The sequence below is a fragment of the Channa argus genome, chromosome 6 (assembly GCF_033026475.1).
Source record: "Channa argus isolate prfri chromosome 6, Channa argus male v1.0, whole genome shotgun sequence".
Classification (NCBI taxonomy): Eukaryota; Metazoa; Chordata; class Actinopteri; order Anabantiformes; family Channidae; genus Channa; species Channa argus.
In genome coordinates this window covers 15,883,333-15,910,568 of record NC_090202.1, presented here as the reverse complement: position 1 = coordinate 15,910,568, position 27,236 = coordinate 15,883,333, and the positions used below count along the sequence as shown (strand labels likewise).

General features: G+C 38.2%; 1 protein-coding gene across 5 annotated transcripts in view; it reads left to right on the top strand.

The window, feature by feature from the left end:
- Nucleotides 1-27,236, top strand: part of kcnab1a (potassium voltage-gated channel subfamily A regulatory beta subunit 1a) — an 87,362-nt gene that overhangs the window by 44,431 nt on the left and 15,695 nt on the right. For all 5 annotated transcript variants that reach the window (XM_067507660.1, XM_067507661.1, XM_067507659.1 and 2 more), the window contains 2 exons: nt 6,908-6,951; nt 19,905-19,942. In XM_067507660.1, coding sequence (XP_067363761.1) covers nt 6,908-6,951; nt 19,905-19,942 — 82 coding nt within the window. The remainder of the gene's footprint in view (nt 1-6,907; nt 6,952-19,904; nt 19,943-27,236) is intronic.

The window sequence follows — 27,236 nt, the reverse complement described above, 5'->3', positions numbered from 1 at the left end:
ATCTCACCATACTTACAACTATCTGCTCCTGTCACAGTGTGCAGTATATTGTAGCTGTGACTGTGAAAGTGTCAAAAGACTCACTGGCTTAAATTGGGTTTCTTATCAGTCCTTTTGTCAGTCTTGTCTCACTTTGCTTGCTAGGTGATGTCTTTTGTATTACTCCCATACACAAGCTGCTGCAATACTCTGTCTTGATGTAGGTTTTGAGAGCTGCCACCCCCTTTGTTCCTTCACAAACATCCCACACCCACTCAGTGCTCAGGTTTTGTTAGGCATGAAAAAGCCCTACTGCTGAGACTGCTCTTTAGTTCATGGGAACAGTTCAGCTTGTACAGATGCACAGGTACAGCCTCATACTGTACAGGCACAAAACACAAGTTGGTATAAATATATATATATATATATATATATATATATATATATATATATATATATATATATATATATATATATATATATATATATATATATATACATATATATATATATACATATATATACATATACACACACACACATACATATATATATATATATATATATATATATATATATATATAGAGAGAGAGAGAGAGAGAGAGAGAGCATCTACACACTTCATATACACAAAAGTATTCATTTAAAGTATTTCTCCAAGTCTACATATATGGGAATAATCGTCATATATGACTGCAGAGACACATATGTATGAGGAAGGAAAGCTGACCTGCTATGACCAGCAAATGCTGCATTTGAAAGCAAAGTTGGCACTGTGCCAACAAGTGCAACTGTAGTATGTGACCTTAGAATTCCAAGGATCGGTTCCTTGTTGTATGCAATGTTTCTCACGTTAGTTTTATTTGATTGAAAGAACTCTCATGAACAATGGCGTGTTCATTTTAGACCCAATGGCCTTGAACCCTGTTCAGTGTTTCTTTCTGTTGTACAGTGTGTTGTCAAGTTCTTTTTGGGTATTACAACAGGTAACAGCCTCAGAAAAGGGAAATGGGTATTTGATTATTCTTTAGCTGATTCCACAATGTGATGCTGTCACCATAGTAACAAGTCAGCTTACTGAATTTCAATAAATCAGTGATGACTTAGCTGAAAATACCATCAGACATTAATTTGCTACCGCTTTTCCCCATTATTCTTCCCTCTGAATTATAGCAAGAAGGGCAATAAACATGAAATCCAGAAATTGCAGGATGAGACGAAGAAAATTACATGCACTGTAAACTATTTTCTATCACTATTTACTCCAGACACTCTCACACTTTTTCTTTGTGTAGTTTCTTGCAGCTTCAAGTTTTTAATCTTAGTGTAAGTGAAAACATAACCATATTGTCAAAAACATGTATTGATTTTGAATAAACATACATACTTTTTGACACAATAACACTTGATATCTTTTCAACTCTCATCTTTTAACTCTCTCTGTAAATGGTTCAGCATCTATACTAATATAGAAATTATTTTATTTTTCTTTCAAATTCCATCTCATCAGATTTGCATTAGAACTTGCAAAACTGAAATGTATTGACAAATGAAGTTTTTTTATATGGGTCAATAATGTGTTATATATATGAAGTTGATATTATAGAAGGTCTGTTTTGGCTTTGTGTTTTATTTTTATTTTTTATCAATCATCACACCTTTATCCCTCTCTTATTGTAATTACTAATTATCTACAGATGGCTCTCTTTTTACTGATAGATTTTATGTAAATATATTTTAACAAGTTGTTATTACAAAGTGTGTGTCACATTCTGTTTCTATGGCTAGAAAGATATAATGGATTTCTACTGTCTCACTTCACGCAGAGATAATTTGTGTTTGAAGATGTTTGTGAAGAACAAATAAATCAGCTACAGTGAATTTTAAAACCAGGCTGTTAGGTTTCTTGTCAATTTGTTGAATAAATTTGCTACTATGACAAATTCAGAGTTAAATATGTGACTGATAGTGACGGATGTGCACAGAGAGGGGATGCAAACGATAGCATATAAATAGAAGGTAAAACGAGAAGGAGGGGTGTTCACACACACTTTAATGTACTGCTTATGAACGATGCACAAAACTGCACATTCTCAGTTTTCATAGCTCAACCCAAGTGAAATCACTGATTTGTTTTTTATTAACAATAATACATATTTGAATATTAGACATAGAAAAGACAGACATAGCCACCTACTGCACCTATAATTACCTTCAATGTAAGCCGCTGTAGCTCAAGAGCTTTCATAACTTGAGGATGACTGGCAGCGAGTAGGAGAAACCATAAACTTTTGAAACACTTTTGAGGCAGAGACAGGTTCAAAGACAGTGACATACAGTGGCAGTGACAACAGTAAAGATTGTTCAAGAGAGCAAAAACAGCTGTGGAAAAAACGTGACAAACAGTGAGGTAACTGTGAAGCTGCTGCAGCACACATTTGGATGATTACTGTAATATTTTAACCTAATTTATCTGGAGCTCAGGTGGCCCTCGCTATGCGCTTCTTCCTTCCTCGATCCTCTCTCTGACACACGTACACCCAAACAGTTTTACACTCAATGAGGTGTGTCTGGTGGTCTCTTTTGGCTTATGTGTATGTGTATGTGTATGTATGTGTGTGCGTGTACGTTTGTGTGTGTGTGTGTGTGTGTGTGTGTGTGTGTGTGTGTGTGTGCGTGTGTGTTTTAGTATGATAGGCATCAAATTCATTTTCAATTTTAAATCGAGCACAAAAGTGAAACCAATCTCCCTGGAAGCGTCACTGAACCTTTAAATGTTGAAAAAATCGACAAAAAACTCTTACTAATCAGACTTAAGCACCTTAATTAAAAAACATTTGTAGTCATTTGGCACCTTGACTCTTAATATCAAAAACTTAAAAAAAACAATTAAACCCAACTGACTAGTAAAAACATATTTATTCTAAAATGCAAACTAGAAACATCATCTATGTATATTTCTCTTTGTGAATACTGAGCAGCTCCCTCTGATACTATGATGGGGGAGAAAATGAGTGAGACAGATTTGTGGTGATGACTGTTAACATGGAGGGATGGAGACTGTTCTGGCAGATGAAGAAAAAGTATAGGACTGTTGGGTGTATTAGAGAAAGCCATGAGTGTCTACCATCAGGCAAATGAAGACATGTTTAAGAGGAGATGAATAGGCTCATTGAGGAGGAAGGATTGTTATGGTAGATCTGTTTGGAAAAGCGACTATGGGGGGTTCATATTGCAATAAATATTTAAAGGGCAAGGGCAGCTGTATTAGCATGTGTGGGGTTTGGTTATCTTATGTGTGCCTTTAATCATTTGCATATCTATGAACAGCCAAAAAAAAAGAGCTTTTAAATTAGGGAGAAGATCATTTTCTCACTCTATTTCCCACATGGGGAAATCTTATTTTATTTCTCTCTCTTCATCCTTCTCTTCATCACATCCATTATCCTCTTCACTGCTCTTCTTCCATCCATTTCTCAATCTCTTCCCTTGATGAGTAGATATATAGTGTAGGCTCAGCAGAACACATAGCAGCCAAGCTGATCTGAGAAAGACAACCTGGGATATAAAATGTCTAGGCCTCTTATCAAAGCCGACTTTGTTTTACAACTCTCTTTAAAAGCTTAATAATCAGTGGATTCATTCAAGTTTGCAGCCCTGACGAGTTGAATTTAATTAGGGATGTTATTAGAAGTCTAGTCCAGTAAATCTAATTAATTGGTTCATAAATGTAGAGGGCATTTTGTGCTGTAGTGTTACAGCCATATGCCTTGACTTTAGCTCCATCCCAACCATAAACCACCAGTAATCCATTTAGAACCAAAGTTCTCTTCTAAATGCATTGTGGTTTACTTTGTTAGGTGATCTGTCTCTGCTGGGGCTCCAGCCAAGCATTTCTCTTTAGACCTGAAATAGAGTGCACCTGTATCATCATCATTCATGGTCATGGCCGGGAAACAGTGGCATAATCATTAATCGTTAGCTGGGCATTCACTGCATGACTCAGCACCTTTGGTCTCCATGATCTAAATCCAAAAGATTGCCCATCCTGTAGGGAAGCCTTAACTTTTAAACATTCAAAAATAGCTTCATCTCTTCTTGGACAAGAAAAGCCACTTTTTTATAACTTTTTTATAACATTCTCACTTCTGTTCAGGGTCACAGGATGGAATATTTGAGTAAAGTCAGTAAAATAACTTTAGACAGGTCTATCACAGCTGAACATGAACTCACACCAATATTTTCTGGGGAAAGTTTACAGTCAGAACACGATGTAAAAATGCTTAAACCACATTTTTACTGTGAAATCTAACTCATGTCACTAGTCAAAAATGTTCAGTGTCCTTTGTGGATAAGGATATGGTGTACACCATCCAGCATGAATTTCCTGAGGGTTTCTTGATTTTTATGACTAATTAACTATTCTGATTGAGGCAGAGGTCACATGTCACAGCAATCAATAACTTCCGTGGTTTTGACAGGGGAGCAACAATGAAAGATTGTTGACAGATGTTAAGCATGTCCTCCTCAATCAATAACCTAGTTTGAGCTTTTAAACCTAATGACGTTAATGAGGCTGCGCATGTGTTCAGTACATTAGGTGGCATATTAGAAGTTATTAGTAATTTACATCAACCTTATTCTAGTGTTGATGTAAGTAGAGAATATGCGGTTACAGTGTTTTACTGTGTGTTGTTTCTACTCATATCTACAGTGCAAACACCTGCAGTGAGTGACTTAGGGGATTAGACATTAAAGGCTTTGGTAATGTTGGTAATGAGAATAAAAAATTTGTTTTTCCTTTAATGAATGTTGGTAACAAAACAAGTTGTACACCATAAGACTAAAATTATTAGTTTTGATGTGCTTCTTAAAATATCAATGCATTGTGTGTGTTCGGCTGCAACTTCTTTTTTGAGTTGGACAAACTTTAATTGTGACATAATTAAATCACTTATAACCTGCATGGTTCAAGGCAAACACAGTGCGAACATCAGAAGTTCCTTGTTCACACTTCTCGAAAGTGTGATAAAGATAGCAAGTTCCTACAGAAAAATGATGACGTAGATTTTAGATTCTCAAGTATCTTCTTCTAATGAGGTTCCTGTGCAAGTGGAAAAGTGTTGACATAACATTTTATAAAACTCCTCCCCCAGGGAAAGTGTGTCACCTGTACTGATACAAGCTGATGAATTGGAGCAGCGGTTTTCGCTTTGCACCTGCTTAACACTCTGAAGAATCTCTCAAAGTGTGTTTTTGCAGCCTGTAGCATCAGGTTAGTTAGTCAGTGCAGTCGATGCTCTCAGGGGAAGTTGATATCATAGGACATTGCAGGGTTCTGCCAGCCTGGCAAACATAGATGAGGGTAGGCAATATGAGAGGGAACGTCCTTTTACATTGTTAGCTTAGGTAATTTCACTCATAGAACACATCTTCAGACATGTTGACCAAAGTGCTGAACGGAGAAAAGAAACTAATCTGTTAAAGATGTGCTAATCCTTGTTGCTACACTGCTGTAAAAAAAACACTTCAACTTCTTCTTAACATGTTGGTCACTACTCTCAACAGTGAGAAACACTTCACCAGACATTTTGTGGGATGCACCAGTCCGTTTTTTTTTTTTTATTAACTACTCTATCGATCAAATAACAATGTATAAGATTAAAGCTGTTCTTATTAGCCAAGCTGTACAAAGTCTTTAGCTTTAAATAGGTGTTTATAGATTTTCAGTCTCTTTGCTGTCATCAGCATAATTTTGGTAAAAAGGCACCAAAAATACACGCGCTCGCTCATATGCCCTAAAACAAAATACAAAGTAACTGACAATCTGGTGAATATAGTGCAAGACTCTAGTGAAATATTATTGCAGTTCCAACATAAGCTTTATTATGACACCCTAAAATATATTCAACGTTGAAAAGCAGCCGACAAAGTTAGTGACAATCCAGTGATTAGAGCTGGAGTTAGAGCTGGAGTTCTAAATCCCTTCTTAGAATTGGCATGTAGATGCAAAGATGACTCCCAACAAAAGTTAATGTTATCAGACTGTATCTGTTTACTGACTCCTAATATATGTATTAATGGCTTTGTTGTCCCCAAGTGGACATAAAATGTACGTTATGTGATAATACTAGTGATAATTGTAATCATAAATCTTTTTTATTTATCATTTCCGTTGTGGAGCTTTATATGGAGGCCAAGGGCAGTAACTTAGTCAGCATGTCCTTACTTTTGTGTATTAATGAGGATGCACAGCAGCATATAGGCGTATACTGTAGAAGAATGGGCTGATTATTGTATGTATAAAGCGCTGCATGCATTATACTGTACTCATATCCAAACAGTTTGTAGCACAGATGTGGATGGTGTTAACGAATAGCTAATCAGGCCAGTAGCAAGCTAATAGGATGTATTCAGCATCTGTAGTAGACATTCACACAGTCTCTGTCCATTCTCTGTCTGTTATTAATTCCTTTAGCACTGATCATGTAAAATGTAGATTTAGTGTTTTTCATTTTATCTAGTTTGACCCACAGTGTGTTGATATTTAGATTCTCTGCCTCTCATGTTTTTCCTAAACCACTGAGGTATTGATGTTGTACTCCTCCCTATTGACTGGAAAATTATTCCACCTATTTACACATTATATGTAGGAGGTGTGTGGCACCAACCTGGTAGAGTTTTGTAAGAACAATTCACTATCCTCTGTTGGAGAAAACAAGCTGACAGCAGTGCTGCCAAATTGTCATGTTATTATCCAAAGCAACATCTCATTTAGCCTTTTGTCCATGTACAATTCTGTATTTATTTCATATTGAAATGTCTGTCAAAATATATGTATTATCAGGAAGGCAACGTTTCTAATGATATTAAATTATTTGCTCATTCTTGTTCAGTACTTTTTTGTGTGTGTCTGTTTTTTTTGCAGGAATCTTGGAAAGTCAGGACTCAGAGTATCTTGCTTAGGACTGGGTGAGTGGACTTTACTTATAATGCAATTCTCCTTTAGGCTCTACTGCAGTCACAACAACACCATTTACATGGACAAAACCCATTATTCATGGTGTTTCTATTGTGCAGCATACTGTATGTGTAGTGATAGAAAAGCTTTGAAATATGTCATTTACATACTTAATCAGACCCCTTGTTAAGACAAACAAAACAAACAAATTTACTTCAGAATTAGTCTGGGAATTAAGACCTGTGTGTGTGTGTGTGTGAATTGCAATGTTCCATTGTGGGTTACTGTTAAATGTGAGTCACTTCTCGTACAGGAGTCAAATCAATCCACAAGCTCAAAAACAACACAACTCGTAAGCAGGACAAAGTTGAGCAGATAAGAAGCAACAAGAAACAGAATTATATTAACTCTTACACACCAATCTAGTGAACAAACATTGTAGTGACACCTCCACCAATACAGACACAATGCATCTGGACAATATTGTAGAAAAGGATGATTTTAATTCTAAGAAAACCTTAAATATGTCATTACAAAATACTTTTAACATAAATATTGGGGTTTTCATTTGCTCTTGTTTCCTAAAAATTTATTTTAAATGTGTTATTATATTTTCCAGGTTCTATTGCCAACCTAAATAGTAAAAACACTTAAAAACACAAAAAATGCTTAAAAACACCATGAGATGTCAATTTGTACATGTGTCACAATCATTCAAAAACAATTTAAATAATTTACAGCTCTGTTCTGCTGAGACTAAAATTTGTATTACTTGTTCCTGCCCATTTTTTCCTTCCATTTCCAGTTAAAAAACCATGCCATAACATATTTTTAGTCATATTTCGGAAGAGTCCACTCTTCCTTGATCCTATTTTTTGTTAGGCCAGGATAGTAGATTTTGTAAAACAAAACATTGTTCAAAACAGCCAATTTCTTTGCTAATCCAGCATTTCCAAAGAGATACAAAACAGATATCTCCATTGTCTCAAGTTGACACACGCAACAGTTGACAGAATAATTGTATATAAAGGAAGCAGTATGACCAAAACTACATGCTGAGAGATTCAGTACTGTTAGTAGTAGTTTAGTATCAGACTTTGCCAGGATCCTCAGGATTAAAGAAAACACCATTGACCTGGTCAGAGGAGTCCCCTCAGGCTGCAGATCAGCCAGCATCACTCAAATCGGATCAAACCTTCTAGCGCTCTTGGGACATGAGCTTTACCCAGCTTATAAAGGATGACCTTTGGCAGAATGTTTTGAGGAGCTTTCACAAACAGGAGACGGTTCTGACAGTTTTTGGTCAGCAGCAGATGATTGGCTGTAATTTTGAGTTTAACCTTCTGTTGATTATTTGTCAAAACTCCTGGTGCTGTCAGACCCGCGCTTCCTGCATAAGTGCTTCAAATCTCAGAGTCAATTCATACTTCTACTGCTACTAAGCTTGCTCACATTTACTGAAGGGCTCCTACTGCTCTTGTATGGAGGGATTTCCCATGCATGAGTTCAGCGTGGCCAAGTTTACTTATCTTGGCTTTATTCTTTAGCTGCTCCTGTGTCCTCTGTTTACCCATTAGAAAGAATCACTGCATTTGGGACAGGAAACTGTCCCAAATGGATCACATCCAAAACGAACTCATATTTTCCATGAAATGGAAAAATGTCTCAGTTTCAACATCTGATATGTTGTTTATTTTCTCTAGTGTATAAAAAATGGGTTGATCAGATTCGCAAATCATTGCAGTCAGTTTTTATTTAAATTTTACATGCATTTGGATTTGGGCTTGTGTATTTACCTTGTGATTCATGCATCATTTGGGAAGCTTGGCATTAAATATCACTCAACACCACAGTGGCACATTCCGGCTTTCTTTTTTTTTTTTTGACAGATCCAAGATTACAATATTGTTTTCTGCTAAGGAAAGAATGTTCATTTCGTGTTTTTGCTTATCATAAAGGTGAAATTTAAAACAATTTCAATTTAATTCAGCATGACACTATCATAGTCTCTCATTAGCAGATATTAATCAAAAATTTATCAAACTGATTGTTCAATTAGGTAGAATAGAAAAGGTTTTGTCACTTTTAATTCAAAAGTGACAAATATCAAAAGTACCTTTTAATTAAAAAGTGACAAAACTGAATACCTTTATGATCACAGAGACTTTGCAGAAGGGTTTTCCCTGGTGTCACTGGCAGATCACACTGAAAGAGGCATCTTGGTGCCATGTAGAACTGCTTCTTTTTCAGGGTGCATTGTCGGCTCCCCAGCCTCAGAGCGCTGCTGCCCCAGGTGGTTTACAGTAGACTTAGAGGTTTGACTCAAACTGGCAGAACTGCATGATCCTGAAAAGGTCAACATAATGCCAGCTGCCTGCCACATGCTGCGCCCCGAGCAGACATGATGCTGGCAGGGGAGAGGGCGAAGAGCAGGATGCTAAATGGTGTTTCACTGTCTTATTTGAAGAAATGTGCCAAGAGAGATGAGGAAGCAGTTTTGTATGTGTGCAACACATTGTATGTTGAGCAGCACAACACGTACATGACAGTCAAAGATCAGCGACTCTCAGTTTGTCCCTTCAGGGGTCACCACAGAAGTTCGCGTTGATGTTGCATGAGGTTTTTTCCACCAGATGACCTTCCTGCAGGCACCAAGGTGGCTGGGCAGCGCCACCTTTGGTGGGGTGGGATTCAAACCCGCTGCCTTCTGCATCCCAACCCAATGCTCCATCACTGAGCCACTAGGCGCCCTGTAACACATGTACATGACACAGTCAAACATGTTAAATCTTGACTCAGTGAACTGTTTCTATTTGTCTTTGGCTGCGTGGAAAAGTAACTGTTTCGCGAGCCACATACTTTAAAGAGTGACTACATGCCCTGAGAGAAACACTGTTTCACCAATACAGGCTTTAGCTACATAATGGTTCAATCAGTTGAAGACCAGTTTTCACACACAAACAGTTACTAAGGCTGGAGTCCCAAAGTCTGTTGCTTAACCTCAGTGTAATTTTTATCATCAAAGCAGTGCATGAGTTACATCAAAACACTGGAATAAAATAATAATTTATTATTTGTGAATAATCTTGAAAATATGTTTTCAAGTTGTTGCATCAGTGTAAATTAAATAGTTAACCTTACTTTAAAAAAATCGATTGCCTTGAAAACCTCTAGTAAACTTAAATATTAATCATATTTGTACTGACAAAGGCTTATTAAGTGTATTGCACTTACAATTTAGTTTATATAACTAGAAAAAACTGTGTACAGTACTTGAAATTTAACTTTAGGTATACTCATAACTCAGTAGGGGGTACGAAGAATTGATTTTTTAAACAACAAAAGAATGCACTTATTTAAATTGGACTATCTATTGTGATATTTCCTGCAATTTTGAATGTCTGAGGTGTAGTTACTTTAACAGCAATTTGATTTACTTAGTAAAACCAAGCAAACCAAATACCTAAAAAAAAGAAGCAGTTATTTGTATATCATTAGCATTCAAACAGCTATCAACTCAAAAGATTGTTGAGGTCAATGGGTCACAGGCTTGATGGAGTTATTCCAAAGCAAAGCAAAGCAAACCAAAGCATTTGCAACTAAATATGTACTTTTGCTCACATGAAAAATGGGTGGGTTCAAACAAAAAGTTCTATCTTCTATTTTGTGTATCAGATCCAGATGTAAATACCTGGTAATAAAATCTGAAATGTTGATCTCTTGTCTTATATTCATCTTTTGATTTCATACCCAATTGTTAAAATAAAGGAATTGGTCTTACTGTTCCAATACTTTTGAAGGGGAGTCTAGTTTACTATAAGCTCTTAAAATCGTAGGGGTGTCATTGCCTCATTTGTTGCTACTGTACTTGATTTTTTTTTTTTTTGCTTGATTTTTTTAGTTTAGTGAAGTTAGTTTCACTAAAAAACAATATATAAAGGAGTGTGTTCGCCAGGCAATTAACTCTAACCTAATCAAAACTAGTAAGAAGAGCATATTGTTGATAACTGAGTACAGATAACTAAATAATGTAAGTTACGCTTGTGTTAAGCTTGTTGCCAGATCACAGCTGCACTGTGACTCAGAACATAAAAGTTTGAAACTGTCAACCTCAGCAGAAAATCAGGATGTGTTTTAGATAAAATATTCCAAACCTAAATGACAATAAAGTAAACCTTTATTGACCTTGGCATAGTGTAACTGGGTAACAAACATTTTACTCTAGACCTACAGAGAAAACTATTGCTATGGCATTCAAAATTCAGAGCACCTCTGCTTAAGAGCTCTTTAGCAGATGGGAAAAATTAAACTCTGATAAATAATCCCTACAATAATTATGGTCTGAAGTTTAACATGCAATTGTAAAGGTAATGTTAAATAATCTCTGTTTTCAAATGTTGTATAAAGCCATTTCTTGTCTTTTTGCTGAGGTAGTGTTCTTCAGATCAGTGTATAATTTAATTCATTTTCTAAACGATGAAGAAATTTCCATTTTTAGGCGGAAAGCTATTAACATGTGCCTGGTGAGCTGCAAAAGATGAACAGAAACAAACTTAATCAGGTAATACAGTCCTGAACATCAGTGGAAGTCAGACATTCTGATTGTTTACTGTATTGTATATATTAGTAACTTTGTTTCTCAAATATTGACCTTAAGATTTGTTTTCCTTCAGCCTATTATAATGTTCATCATACTGCATAATTTTCTATTTTCCTGCATCTATTCACACATACTTATCTCAACCACTATAATGTAGAATTCATTAGTTATCAGATTAGGATTAGGATTCATAAGTATTAGCATGAAAATATTTTGCAGAGACAGAGTGCAGTTTGGAGGGAGAAGATGTGAACAGGAAATATGTAGCGCATAGGGAAGGGGACAGATGCGTACAACCCCTGTCTTTAGAGTTTTGCCTCTGTTCACGTCTTACTTTTCTTTCATTCTATGGTCTTTGCTATTTCTCATCTAAATTTCCTTTTGTCTTTATCTAAACTCTTGCAATATAAAAAAAATTGAATAAGAGTATCAGAGTTGCATCAGATAATTTACGTGGTAAAATTTAAACCAGTTTAACTTTTAATTCTCTGTAACTTTTCTGTTTCATAATTCCATGTTTGCCTATTTCTGTGTCTTCCTCTCGTATTCTCTTTAGAGTCTGTTCCACTCCTTATTTTTCTTTTTCCTTATTTATGTGTTTGCCTTCTCTGTTCCTGTGGGTATTTTTCCCTAGGACCCAGCTGCTGGTATGAGGAGCTTGGTTATTTGGTTAAGTGAGGTTGAATAGAGGTTTGCTCTGTGCTGAGGCAAGATAAGGAGGGCCTAACACACACACAAATGCAGTTTTTCATGGAGGCTCAACAGGCTGTAGAGACCTAAATGAATTTTTTTATATTTGCAGACAGCAATGCCTCTAAAGACTGTTGATTTACTTCACACCAGCCTTGTTTATACTACAGTAATAAAAGCGGCTAATGCTTCCTCTCTATGCTGGCAGCTCTCCAGATTGAGAAATATTGACCACATACTTGTTAAAAAACGTTTATTAGCACAAAGATCCGCGTACTAAAAGTCACTTTAACAGCCCTTGTTTCCATTCCACTAGCAGCAAATGTTTTTTTTTTCACATGCAAGCACACCATACAGTAGTTTAATACCAATTCATTTTATAGGCATCTGACAGCATCAACGTGTAACAAATTACTCTGTCTACAATGTAAAAACCTAAAATAGAATTGTTTAAAAAATAAAAGAAAACACTGATTATCCCCAGAGAGTGCTGTGAAAGATGGATTAATTGTTAATGATGACCTCTCAGTGCAGGCAGTCTGGTGCTGCAGATAATCCACTTTCTCTAGAAGGACCACAGGGAGGTTTGCCGTGGCTTCACTGTGCTGTCAACACACTCACAACATAATACTCCAACAATGCTAATTGGTGGGAAAAATGGAAAATCAGAGCATCTGCACATTCAGCTGAATTCGCTGACAAAACAAAAAGAAGGCGATGCAGAAGTTCATGATCAGCATTATCTGAACCAGAAGCATTTCAGTTTGAAACAGGGATTTTTTTCATGCCCTTACACAGCACAAACACACATACACAGTTCAAAAGTGATAAGCAAATGTTAGCTGGGTGTCACTTTCTCTTTGCATATTTTTCTGACTGCCTATTTATTTTAACCACAATAAAGCAAATTAATCATGCTGACCGTCATTTTAGATTGATAAATATACATATATTAAATGATATTCTTGAAACATCAAACCTCAGAATAAGTTTTACTCCCACTAATATTATCACTGCCAAATTGTTTGTCAAAGTACATTTGATTGAATCAGTCCAGCTGTTGTGTGGTCAGTATTTAGCGAGTATCATGTGAGAGGTATAAACAACTTTAAGATATATTGCAAGTTACAATACAAAAATAAAGCTAATAATTTGTTTCATTGGACACTGACTGAAAATGTTGTTAGTGCTCATTTCCAAAGGTTTGAGTTGCAGTTTCTTTGTTCTTTGTCAAGTTGGATGAAAAAGTATTATTTTTGTATGCTGTTGCATTGTAAAGAGTTAATGCTGTTTGATCCACCCCCTGTAGGTGTAAGAGTAGACATGGCAGACACATAGACAAATACAAAAAACGAGATAAAGCCGATTCAAGTACAATTGTGAAGAAATCAATAGAAGTTGAAGAGGCAGCATAGGAGACAAGGGCATGCAGCAGAGCTGGAAATAGGTGCAAAGGATGGTGCGTGAGAGTGAAAGACACTGTGTTTGTGTGCATATGCTTTACAAATATACAGGCTCTGCAAGCTGGAAATATGAAGCACACACAGAGCAATGACAACAGATTTAACCTTTAAGTCTGTTTCCAAACATTATGGGAAATCGGTTCTAATATTTTTTTTATTTAAAGATGCATAATGTAACTTTTTTATTTACTTTTTCTGCAAAACGTTTCCTTATGTGTTGAGATGTTAATGCTGCATGTGGCCCAGACTGATTGAGCAGCTGCAGTGGTTTGTTTCTAAAAGCTTTTGAGTGACGCTCTCCTTTATAACTTTTGAGAATTTTGATTAGTTGTACAACTTTAGCTGAATTTCCATTATTATAATTTCATAATGACAAGTACCTGAAGCAGAGCACAGTGCGGAGCCAAGCAAAGCAGAATTAATTGATTTAAAGTCTTATCTTATTTTTGCGTTGCTTAATTTGTATATTGTCGATTTGATAATAAACAATATAATTAATTATTGTTACATATAAATTACATATAATTCACCTAATTTGCTTAAACTGTTTAAAAAGGGGGCAAGAAGATGATGCAGATGTAGTTTTTCATATATACAGCAAGTCAAACTGTGATTAACTTTATTGTCTTGTTAACATAAACCGGTACTTTATATCAGAGATGTACTGCAGTGTTTTATCAGAGCAAAGATTTAATACAAGAAAAAATTATGACTCAGCCCATCTATCTGCAGGCAAAGCAGCTAAAAAAATGCTGAAAAAGGGAGTTAGGAGGTCAGTTAAACTAAGAGAACAAAGAGAAATGTTTCATCTAAATGTGTGCCAGCTATGGTGCTGCCAGGCACAGCACTGGACTCAAAACCCATGAATCAGGTTTATAGGACTCACACAAAGCTGAAACAGTAAATGATACATCTTGCCAAATTTACAACTCTATCATCCTCTCATTCCTTATGCTTCTCATATTCTTTCTCTTTACCTTCTCTCCAACTTTTCTTCCCTGTCAGTTTCGAATTGTCCATTGTCACCAATCAGTTCTTGGCATAAACATAAAGGCGAAGTGTCTCACCAAATGCACTAAAATATGACAGTAGCTGGGACAAAAATGTATAAAAAAAATATATTTTTTTTTGTACAGCTAACATGCAGCAAATGGTCTGAAGTTGCAATATGAGGAGTTTGTTTCATTTTCAATTTCCCTGTTGACTTTAACACCTTTTAAGAAAAGCTCTGCAAGATCATCAGCTTTACTGTTGTTTCATAGCAACATCAAGTGTCACTTCTGGCACTTCTAACTAGCAGCTGTCAGTTAAAAAAAAAAAAGAGCCATTTGTCATTACCAGGGCCTAATTTCCATCAAGAAGAAAAGTCAGTTGGACCCGCAAGAGCAGTGACCCTGACATTAGAGCTTGGGGCGGGGTTAAATCACATGCTGAGTCTCCCACTCAGACACAAAGCTCCATGCTTCAACTGGACATTGTCAGCTGGGATTACATTTCTGCTATGATGGAGGCAGCTTAAAGGGCTGATTGAACATACTGCTACGCACATACTGCCTTAGAAATAACACACCACTATCATCCACACACTGTACAATAAGGGTAGTGACTCTACTCTAATTGCTGTTAAAGTTTAGTGAGGTTACCATAGCATTTTTCCCAACCAGTGATTACAGGTACAGTTGGGTGCTAAAAATTGCATCCTCCTATTTTGAAATGGCAAAAAATAAAATAGAACAAAGATTGCTTTTGTCAACATAATATTTAATGCACAATGAGTTGATACAAATGTTCCTTCATTAGAAATCAAATAAAGCAAAATGTATTTACTGTATTTAACAAGATAGATGCAAATGTTGCCCTCATATCATTTTTTAGTATAATTTTACTAATTACTATTCAACTAGTACAAATGTTCTACCAACAGTGTCACCATTATGTTTTATTGTAACTTCTGCTCAGCACAAAACTTCATCTCACACCTGTAAACCCTGCCCGGCCATGATAATAAGCATTAGTAAAAAACTACTGACTTAGAAGAGGTTATAAATATTGGTAAAGAAATGCAGAGCAGTTGCCATTTAAAACAGGTTAAATGCAGAAACAGTTTAATTTGTTGAAAAGCAATACTGATCAAAATATTAGTATCTGTCTGTAATAGATTGTATAAATAAACTTGGATATGTTGTAGCATTTTCCACATGTCAACATGTCCTTGGGCAAGACACTGAGCCCTATGCTCCCAGTGGGCCAGGCCTGTTCCTTGCTGCAATCAATTTGCAAGTGTGTGTGCTTTGGATTAAAGTAAATCTGTCATTTCATGCAAATAATAAATTTTCATGGATGTTCCCTTTATCACAAATTACAGAAAAAACATGGTGTACGATTTCCTTGGTTTTCTCCTGCCAAATTTCAAGCATACTGGAATACAGATGGTGCGTATCTTGTCAGGCATCCCAGGTGTAGTCTGACACTGCACCGTGTTTAAATGTTGTACCATGCGGAAATTTTTCTGATATAAAAAGGCATTTATCCTTCTCCGTGTCTGGCAGAGTGAGACAGTTTTAGAAAACTTAAACTGTTTTGACATAATCTGAATGGGTAGTGTTTTCTACCGCAACAACGCCGCCTGCATAATTCAGTGAGAGAATGTGCCGAGGATTTGGTGTCTCCTCTGGCTGAGGTGATTTTGTCTGGTTGATCAGCATTGTTTACAAATGCAACCGCAAGGGGGCACAAGCCAGTGTCTTCTTGTGCCAGTCCCAAGTCTGGATAAATGCAGAGGGTTGTGGCAGGAAGGGCATCCGACGTAAAACACATGCCAAATCAAACATGCGAATCGTGACAAAGACTTCCATACCGGATCGGTCGGGGCCCGGGTTAACAACGACCGCCACCGGTGCTGTTGACCTACAGGGTACCGGTGGAAATTGGACTACTGTTGGTCGAAGACGAAGAAGAAGAGGAGGAAGGTGTGTTCGTAGGCAGAGAGAGAAGAGGAAAGCTAAGATTGTAGGACTGACAGTAGGGACTTTGAATGTTGGTACTATGACAGGGAAGGCTAGGGAGTTGATCGACATGATGCAGAGAAGGAAGGTGGACATACTGTGTGTCCAGGAGACCAGGTGGAAAGGTAGCAAGGCTAGAAGCTTAGGAGCAGGGTTCAAGTTGTTTTACCATGGGTCAGATAGGAAGAGAAATGGAGTAGGAGTTATATTGAAAGAGGATTTTGTGAGGAATGTTTTAGAGGTGAAAAGAGTATCAGACAGGTTGATGAGTCTGAAGCTGGAAGTTGAAGGGGTGATGTTCAATGTTGTGAGTGGTTATGCCCCACAGGTAGGATGTGAGTTAGAAGAGAAGGAGAAATTCTGGAGTGAGTTAGATGAAGTGATGCAGAGCATCCCCAGAGGTGAGAGAGTTGTCATTGGTGCAGATTTCAATGGGCATGTAGGTGAAGGGAACAGAGGTGATGAGACTGTTATGGGCAGGTTTGGTCTTCAGGACAGGAACGCAGAAGGTCAGATGGTGGTTGACTTTGCAAAGAGGATGGAAATGGCTGTAGTAAACACTTTCTTTCAGAAGAGGCAGGAACATAGGGTGACGTACAAGAGCGCAGGGAGAAGCACTCAGGTAGACTACATCTTGTGTAGACGTTGTAATCTGAAAGAGATCAGTGACTGTAAAGCATTGGTAGGGGAGAGTGTAGCCAGACAACACAGGATGGTGGTGTGTAAAATGATGCTGGTGGTGAGGAAGATAAGGAGGACTAAGGCAGAGCAGAGGACGAAGTGGTGGAAGTTGAAAAAGGAAGAATGTCGTTTAGTTTTCAGGGAGGAGCTGAGACAGACTCTGGGTGGTTTGGAGGTGCTTCCAGATGACTGGACTACTACAGCTAATTTGATCAGGGAGACAGGTAGGAGGGTACTCGGTGTGTCATCTGGAAAGAGAAAAGCGGACAAGGAGACTTGGTGGTGGAACGAGGAAGTTCAGGAGTATATACAGAGAAAGAGGTTAGCTAAGAAGAAGTGGGACACTGAGAGGACTGAAGAGAGTAGACAGGAGTACAGGGAGATACAGCGTAAGGTGAAGATAGAGGTGGCAAAGGCCAAACAAAGAGCATATGAGGACTTGTATGCTAGGTTGGACACTAAAGAGGGAGAGGTGGATTTGTACAGGTTGGCCAGACAAAGAGATAGAGATGGAAAGGATGTGCAGCAGGTTAGGGTGATTAAAGATAAGGATGGAAATGTATTGACAGGTGCCAGGAGTGTGATGGGAAGATGGAAGGAGTACTTTGAAGAGTTGATGAACGAGGAAAATGAAAGGGAACGAAGAGTAGAAGAGGTGACTGGTGTGGAGCAGGAAGTAGCAAAGATTAGTAAGAGTGAAGTGAGGAGGACATTGAAGAGGATGAAGAGCAGAAAGGCAGTTGGTCCTGATGACATACCTGTGGAGGTATGGAAGTGTCTAGGAGAGGTGGCAGTAGAGTTTTTGACTAGTTTGTTTAACAAGATCTTGGAGAGTGAGAGGATGCCAGAGGACTGGAGGAAAAGTGCACTGGTACCAATTTTTAAGAACAAGGGAGATGTGCAGAGCTGTGGCAACTACAGAGGAATAAAGCTGATGAGTCACACAATGAAGTTGTGGGAAAGAGTAGTGGAAGCTCGGCTAAGGGCAGAGGTGAACATTTGTGAGCAGCAATATGGTTTCATGCCTAGAAAGAGTACAACAGATGCAGTATTTGCTTTGAGGACACTGATGGAGAAGTACAGAGAGGGTCATAGGGAGTTGCATTGTGTCTTCGTAGATTTAGAAAAAGCGTATGACAGGGTGCCGAGAGAGGAGCTGTGGTATTGTATGAGGACGTCTGGAGTGGCAGAGAAGTATGTTAGAGTGGTGCAGGACATGTATGAGAGCTGTAAGACAGTGGTGAGGTGTGCTGTAGGTGTGACAGAGGAGTTCAAGGTGGAGGTGGGTCTGCATCAAGGATCGGCTTTGAGCCCCTTCTTGTTTGCTCTGGTGATGGACAGACTGACAGATGAGGTTAGACAAGAATCTCCCTGGACTATGATGTTTGCAGATGACATTGTTATTTGTAGTGAGAGCAGGGAGCAGGTGGAGGAAAATCTAGAGAGGTGGAGGTCTGCTCTGGAAAACAGAGGAATGAAGCTAAGCCGCAGCAAGACAGAATACATGTGTGTCAATGAGAGGGACCCAGGTGGAATGGTGAGGTTACAGGGAGCAGAGGTGAAGAAGGTGCAGGACTTTAAGTACTTAGGGTCAACGGTTCAGAGCAACGGTGAGTGTGGAAAAGAGGTGAAGAGGCGAGTGCAGGCAGGTTGGAACGGGTGGAGAAAAGTGTCAGGTGTGTTGTGTGATAAAAGAGTATCAGCGAGAATGAAAGGAAAGGTGTTCAAGACGGTGGTGAGACCAGCAATGTTGTTCGGCTTAGAGACTGTTGCACTGAAGAAAAGACAGGAGGCAGAGCTGGAGGTAGCAGAGCTTAAGATGTTGAGGTTCTCTTTGGGAGTGACGAGGATGGACAGGATCAGGAATGAGTACATCAGAGGGACAGCTCATGTTAGATGTTTTGGAGATAAAGTCAGAGAGGCCAGATTGAGGTGGTTTGGACATGTTCAGAGGAGAAACTGTGAATATATCGGTAGAAGGATGCTGAGGTTGGAGCTGCCAGGCAGGAGGTCTAGAGGAAGACCAAAGAGGAGATTTATGGATGTAGTGAGGGAGGACATGAAGTTAGTTGGTGTGAGTGAAGAGGATGCAGAGGATAGAGTTAGATGGAGGCACATGATTCGCTGTGGCGACCCCTGAAAGGGAGCAGCCGAAAGGAAAAGAAGAAGATCAGCATTGTTTACAGGGCAATCAGGAACATGGAGTCAGATATAAAAACAAAACAGTACATGTTGACAGGCACATACTGTTGGGTCTCCCAAATATGCATGATCACAACAAACACAAACATTCCTAGCTGGAGACATAAAGTGCTAACAGGCACTCTCACAAGGTGATCATTTATTTCTGAGCTGCAGCTCTTAACAGGACAGGTTTTTCTCTTGGAAACTTAACAGCCTCTCCTGACTGGTTTCAAAGCCCTGGGATAAGTAATGTTTACCTCAGGATGTCTAACACACACAAAAACACAGGGAGAACTATTTCCTAATGCTGAAATGTATCTTTCTCTCTTTCTTCCCTCCAGGTACATGGGTGACATTTGGAGGACAGATAACAGACGAGGTTTGAAACATTTTCCCTTGTCTTGTATTTTAATTGATTCTGAAAAAATGTTATTTTAATCGGTTCTCTTTATTGATTGATTTTGTTGTAATTGATGAGTATTGAATTAATTATGACAGTATATAAACATATACCTGGCATCATATACATTTTTAATTATAACAACCAATTGGATTTTGGGCACTGAAAAGGATTCTTGATCTCACATTCATAACATACACCATGCCCCCTTTTGAAACATACGAATAATTGAACCAACACATTTAAGAAAACGCTTTATCCCACATGTTTAGGTGATATTGGGAGGTTTTCAAAATCCTAGAAAAGCTTTGAATTCTGATTGTGAGCTGTCAAGAGACATTACAAATCTAAAAATCAAAAGTGTTTTAATACCAGTGCTACTAGCTGCAGAACATGGAATACTTGTTGTCTTGCAAGATGCAAACTTGTGTTTTCACATCAACCTTGATTAGTCTGGTTTACTGGAACTATGGTTCATTTTACCTCTTGGTGCAGTTTTTTTAGGCAGGTCTGAACACGACAGTCAAACATAGACCAAAACAACCTACACCGAGACCCTTTACTGTGTGTGGTCTCGGCCCAGTCCAAAATGATCTCTGGAATGGTTTGTTTGTGATGATCCAACCTCATTCTGGTCCTCAGCAGCAGCGTTTTGGTAAAACTTTGGTAAAGTTGTGACAGCACGTTTTCATTACAGAGTGTGAAGTGGTCATTATCAAGTTGTTTCTCTAAATTGCATTCAGCAATCTGCTGGCAGAGTAATGCTTGGGATATTCCCTGGGTAATTACAGTGGTTATGAGCTAATGTCAACTGTGCCATTTCTCGAAGGAAAAATTGACCAAGTTTTTAAACTGGTCTGATGATTAAGACCGGAACAAATTAACTTTAGGTTTGAAATTGCCCTTAAATAAACTTAAATGCTCTCTACATTTGTTCAGGTCCTTTAGTGTGGACTTTGTATGAAATTGTCTCACCTTTTGCATTTTACTTTTGCTTTATGTGGCCACATTTATAGAGGGGCTGTGAAAAACACTCAAACTCATAAAGCCAATAAAGGCCAATAAAGTTTGCTGCAGTTTGCTATCCAGCCCTTGTTGTTCACCGATAGTTGTCAACAATCATTCCTACTTTGTTTGAATAAGCACTTATAGAGTTGTCATTAACTATAGGCTTTAGCAGATAAGCATCTCAAATGTCATGGTTGAAGTTAATCTCTTCTTGGTATATTAGCAAAACATTTAAAAAGTTATAAAAGTATATTTATGCTGCCTGATTCCTCTTGTTGACCAACTATTTTAAAGCACAAAAACACTACCACACAGAAAGAAACAACACAGCTTTTCAGTAAAATATAACATAGTGTAGCATAATGTAGCAGCAATAAAAACCACTCCACGTGTGATTTGGGCCTTCTGCCATTTAAATAGTTGATGGGAATAGAGGAAAACACTGTGAGTGTGACTATGAGGGATAGTTCTTTTTTTCTAATTCAGCCATGTTACAATAACCTTGAAAAGACCTTGGCTGTAGTGAAGTACAGAGACACATACTCTCACATTTATTCATGCTATGATGAACACTGGTGGATGTTTTTACTTTTTGAAACATAAAAAGTAAAAACCTTCACACTGAACAAGGAATAAGGACCTTGATTCTTTGAATTGACTCAAATTAGAAGGACAGAGACAGCACATTCTGAGGGTCAACATATTTTCATATGTTGATAACTCTAACACTGTTGCTGCTGGGGACTTGGCCTTGGTCCTTCCACACACAGAAGCACACATACTGTACAGACACACACACACACACAATTAGAGTGACACTTAGAGAGAACAGAACAGAGCTCACCCCAGGGGACACAGAACATTAAGTTTATGTAACGGTATTTTTTTCTTACCTAAGGGCTTAGTGGCATCAACTCACATGGTACACTCAAAGCTTAGCTGCCCCATTTCCTCCATTATTCTGAATGTCCCCAGTTCAATGTCACTGGTATCACTTAGATACCACCAGGCTTTAAAATGGGAATCTCTGGCTAGGGCTCATGTGGCTCACATAAAATTTGTGCCAAAATTGTTTTGTTGAATTAAAATGTTTAAGTTCTAGAAACACATAATTGCGCAGTTTTGCAACTGAAAAAATAATAAGAAAGCAAACCTTGTGCTGTAAGTGAGTGTCCTGGTCGGCACATAACTCAAAGCGATTCCACAATAGCTACAGTCGCGCCACATGCAAGTGCTGTTGGGTCAAAAAGACCCCTGCTGGCCTGAATTCAATGTCATTGTTATCAAAAGTACCCAAAATACACCCTTTGTCCTCGGCAAAGTTCAATGTCCCTGTCCTGATTAGGAAGTGCACAACAACTCTGACACACAAACAAAATTAATACAAATAGTCTGCACATGTACACATACTTTGGCTCCAGCATTGACATTAACACACAGAAAATACTCAACAGATTCTATTCGTTATTTCATTATAAAAAGTCATGGTTTAGAAAGGGGTAATTATTTATATTATTTAACTAAGAGATTTATTAATACACATTTTTTTCAAAATGTGATAAAATTTACTTTGCAGTCTTGTCTGACCAGCAATAGATTCCCAGACAGAGACTTCAACAGTGATGGTGGGATGTGAGTTAGCATGCTTACTCATTCAAATAGGCCAAAAGTGGATCCATAAATAATAAGTGAATTTGAAGGAAAGTGTCTCTTGTCGATGTTAACTTTCATGTAGCTAGTGTAGAGAGAGTCATAAAATCAACTCAGGGCCGTGTGGGATGTTTGTGGGATGTTGCTGCAGCCTTGATGTTCGGGTTTGGAGAAAGACAAAGTTTTTTCTCATTACATCTGTTCCAAGTATGGTAAACCAGTTCTCCCGCATCGTTTGTGCCCCAGGAAAAAACAAACAGTAAAATAAAAGAGGGAACCTGAAGCATGCTTCAGCAACTTTTCAACACCTCAGTGCTTTTGTGTAGGTAGCGGTAGAGGTGCATGTATATCTGTTTGTAGTTTTGCAGCTTGTTCTTCTCTTACAGCTCATGACTATCAGTCACATTCAGGTCATCTAAGATGTACAGTAGTCAGAAGTCTGACTACTATCTGAACAGTGATGCTTCATCAACCAATGTTTTGACCTTGTCAATGTCACTATACACCCTCCAACACATTGAGCAACCTTTTAGTTTTTTATGTAACTCATTGTGATTGAGCAGTCACCAAAGGCCAAACAGTCACCCTTTAAAAACTGACATTATCAACCTTTCAGTACACTGTTTGTGACTCATCTGTTTCATCATCTGCCTCAGCAGTTAAAAGTTGAACTGCTCGCCCTTAAATTCTCTCTACTTTTTAATGTATTCACCATCTCACTCTTTCTTCCTAACTTTTTCTTTAATATCTAGCTTCTTTCTTACTTTTGCAAAAAAGGAAAAACAATCTCTCTGCCTGCCGTTTTCTCACTTTATTGAAAGTCACCTTTCACTGCCCCAACAGTAGTGACAGAGATCGTTTCCTATTTGTCTCCACAGGAGTACAGAGAAAGTACAATTCAAATCAATTCAACTTTATTTATATAATGTCAATTCACACCAAAGTCATTTCAAGGCATTTCATTTTACATAATAAGGTCAAGACTATAAAAATATGTAGATTAAACTCAACAAATCCCCCTTGAGCAAGCCCTCTACAACAGTGGAGAGGAAAAACTCCCTTTAACGGAAGAAAACTCCAGCAGAACCAGGCTCTGGGTGGGTGGCCACCCCGTTGACCTCTTAGGTGAGTGGAAAGTGGAGAGAGAAAAGAAAAGAGCGACAAAAAGCAACAACAAAGCATTGGGCAGGTTGGTAGGACCAGTAGCTGCACAATGAAAAACACATAGCTCCAAAGGGTGACTGTGGGGCAGGAGGAAGAACAATCACACACCAGTCCCCCCCGTTGCTGGTATGATTCCCGGCTCCTCCAGTCACATGTTGAAGTGTCCTTGAGCAAAATACTGAAAGCCACCTTAGCTGCTCTGGGTGAGCATTGGCCAGCTGCATAGCAGCTCCCCCATCAGTGTGTGTGTGATTGAGAGTGCGAATAGGTGAATGAGAAGCAGTGTGAAGCGGTTTAAGTACCAATAGGCAGAAAAGTGCTATATAAGTGCAGACTATTTACCATTTACCATTCCAAAGCCGGGGACATCTGCTGAAAGGGGGAGAGAAAGGGAGACATAAAAGTCGAAGTACAACTACAGGAGAGAGAAGACACAAAGTTAACGTCATGCAGTAGTGGCGTTATGTATAGAGACAAAAGAAAGGAGAATGGAGGAGCTCATTGCACTTGGGGGGTCCCCCAACAGTCTAAACCTTTAACTATAAAGCTATAGCTTTAACTATAACCTGTATTAAAAAGGAAGGTTTTAAACCTTGTTTTAAAAGTAGAAATGGTGTCTCCCCCCAAACCTGAATTGGGAGCATGTTCCAGAGGAGAGGGGCTTTATAGCTAAAGGCTCAGCCTCCCATTCTACTTTTGCAAACTCTCGAACCCCAAGTAGGTTTGCATTCTGGGATCAAAGTGATACTACGGTACTATGAGATCTTTTAAATATAATGGAGCTTCACAATTAACAGCTTTGTATGTAAGAAGGACAGTTTTAAATTCAATTCATGATTTTATTGGAAGACAATGGAGGAGAAATATGAACTCTATAGCTAATTCAAGTCAGTATTCTTGGTGCAGCATTCTGGATTACTTGAAGGCTTTATAGGGAGTTATTAGGAAACCCCAGTAGTAGGGATTTAGAGTAGTCCAACCTAGAAGTAACAAATGCATGGACTACTTGTTCAGCATCACTTTAAGACAAGATGTTCCAAATGTTGGCAATGTTTTGTAGGTGTAAGAAGGCTGTTCTAAAGGTAAAGGACAAATGCTGGTCAAAAATAACTCCAAACAGTACTGGAGGCTAAAGTCATGCCCTCTAAAGTAACTATTAACAACTAACTTAGACAGCATATTTCTCATATTTTTTAGCCCCAAATACAATAATTTCAGTTTTTTCTGAATTTAGAAGGAGGAAATTATGGGACAGGCTATTATGTCCTTCAGGGATGCTTGAAGTTTAACTAAATGATTAGTATCTTTTGGTTTCACAGGATTTGTTGAATGTTTCCTAAAAATGTTGCCAATAGGTGAAATATACAGAGTGAAAAGTATTGGGCCTGACACAGAGCCCTGTGGAACTCTACAACTAGATTTACACACTGTTCATCCCTATTCCCCAAAATTCAGTTTTTCCTTAACTGGCCCCCCCGACCCCCCGTTTCTTTTTTCCTTTAACTTCACCATCTAGCTCTATCTTTTCATCCTGCTCTGTTTGCCTCAGTAGCAGCCCAGGGCTTAGGGACTGAATGAGCCATTTTGAAATGTGGACACTGTTCACTCTGTCCTTCACTGTCAAACATGAATTCTAAACCACTTTTCAGCAATGGACTGCATTCCCATTTCCTGCCACTCACCAAATCTGCCAACACATTTCAATCTTTTGGTAATCGAGAGAAAATAATGCAAGCTTTGATTTTCTCTTTGCTTCCATGTGGGCCAGTTCACTCTGTTCACCCTCAGCTGGTTCTGAATGCAGCAGCTGGGGTCTAGTGCATTAACACGCCACACATACACACTGCACCAGTACTTTCCTTTTTTCATGTTTCAGCATCTAAAACCACTTAGTTATCAAATGATCACCATCGCAGTTCAAATAAAAAAAGGCTTAATGTTGGAAGGAATGCTGTTGCTTTGCTGCAAAGTGCAAACATGTGTTGCTTTAGAGGAATAGGGTTTTTCGAGCTGGTCTAAAAAGAAACTTGAGTGCTATAAATGCCTATGGGACAGGCTGTTAGTTGTTACATTTTTTCCTGCTTTCCACAGTGTCCGCAAATTTTTCCACCTGAACTTAACTACATTAAAAGCAGTGAGGGCCACAGTGTACAGCCCTTGTCAGTATAAAAATCCACTTCGGTGTTCACTTGTGAAGCTTCCGCGATTGCACTGGGCTACATCGATTCTGATCCTATTAAAGCTACAGTGTTTTTAAAACAAATGTCACTCTTTTCTGTTCTCCTGAGCTTCTGTGGGGCGTTTTGATCTACTGAATTCTTACTCATGATGAATCAGCTATTACACATATTGTATGACGAAGCTCACACGTATGAACCAGAAAACACAGATTTAAAATGGCAGAATAAAGCAAATTTAGGCAAATTAAAAAAAAGAACATAATCTCTGAAAAAGGTTCCAGTGAGCCATTATGCACAATCAGTGGAATTTAGATGACTGAAACAAAGTTTAGTGGACTAACAAGTCAAAGTTTAAGGTTTTTGGAAACAAGCAAAAAATGCGTACAAAGCAGATGAAAAATGATCTCATGAAAAGGTGATAGATGCCTGCCTAACACCATCAGTGAAGCATGGAGGGGGAAATGTAATGACCTGAGGATGCTTTGTCTTATTGGACAACAACCGATTGGGGAAAACTTAATTTTTGAACAGTAACTACAAGTTCTTATGTACTGAGAACAGTTTCTCCTCATACTTACAGACGATATTACACTATTTAAAACCAAGTGTCTCTTCACTGGATCCCTGTTCATTTTAAAATTGATTTTAAGATATCCTTAAACATAACCTGCAAGCTACAAAATAAGCTTGATTACCCAAATGAGAGCTGCAATAATAATTTTTTAATTTTACAGTGCAATATCCTTTAAATGGGTTTATTATCTTTATTTTTACTTATATTATATAATTTTCTCAAAATGTAGGTATTTAGTTTTATTGTCTTACTTTATTTGTTCAAGAATTGTCCTTTTATAGTTCCTATCAATCCTATTCTTGTAGCATTATCACATGGGTTTGGACTGCTGCCCAGTTTGTGTTGTTTGCAGAGAGATGCTTGAGGAAGGCTGAGACAGCTTCTCAGAGGAGACATTATCTAATTCTTCTGGAAAGAAACACCTCTACTGTCTGCCACCAATGAAACTGCAATTCACACAAACACACACACACACACACACACACACACACACACACACACACACACACACACATAGGCATGCACCATGTGTACCCAAAACTCTGCAGGGAAATGATGGCAAATTCATTTAAGATCCCCATGTAATAAAACTCACCACTGGGAAATTGGATCACGGTCTGATGATTTATGGTCGCCATGTCGGCACAAATATGGAGGGATATCTGGACATATGATGAACACACACACACACACACAA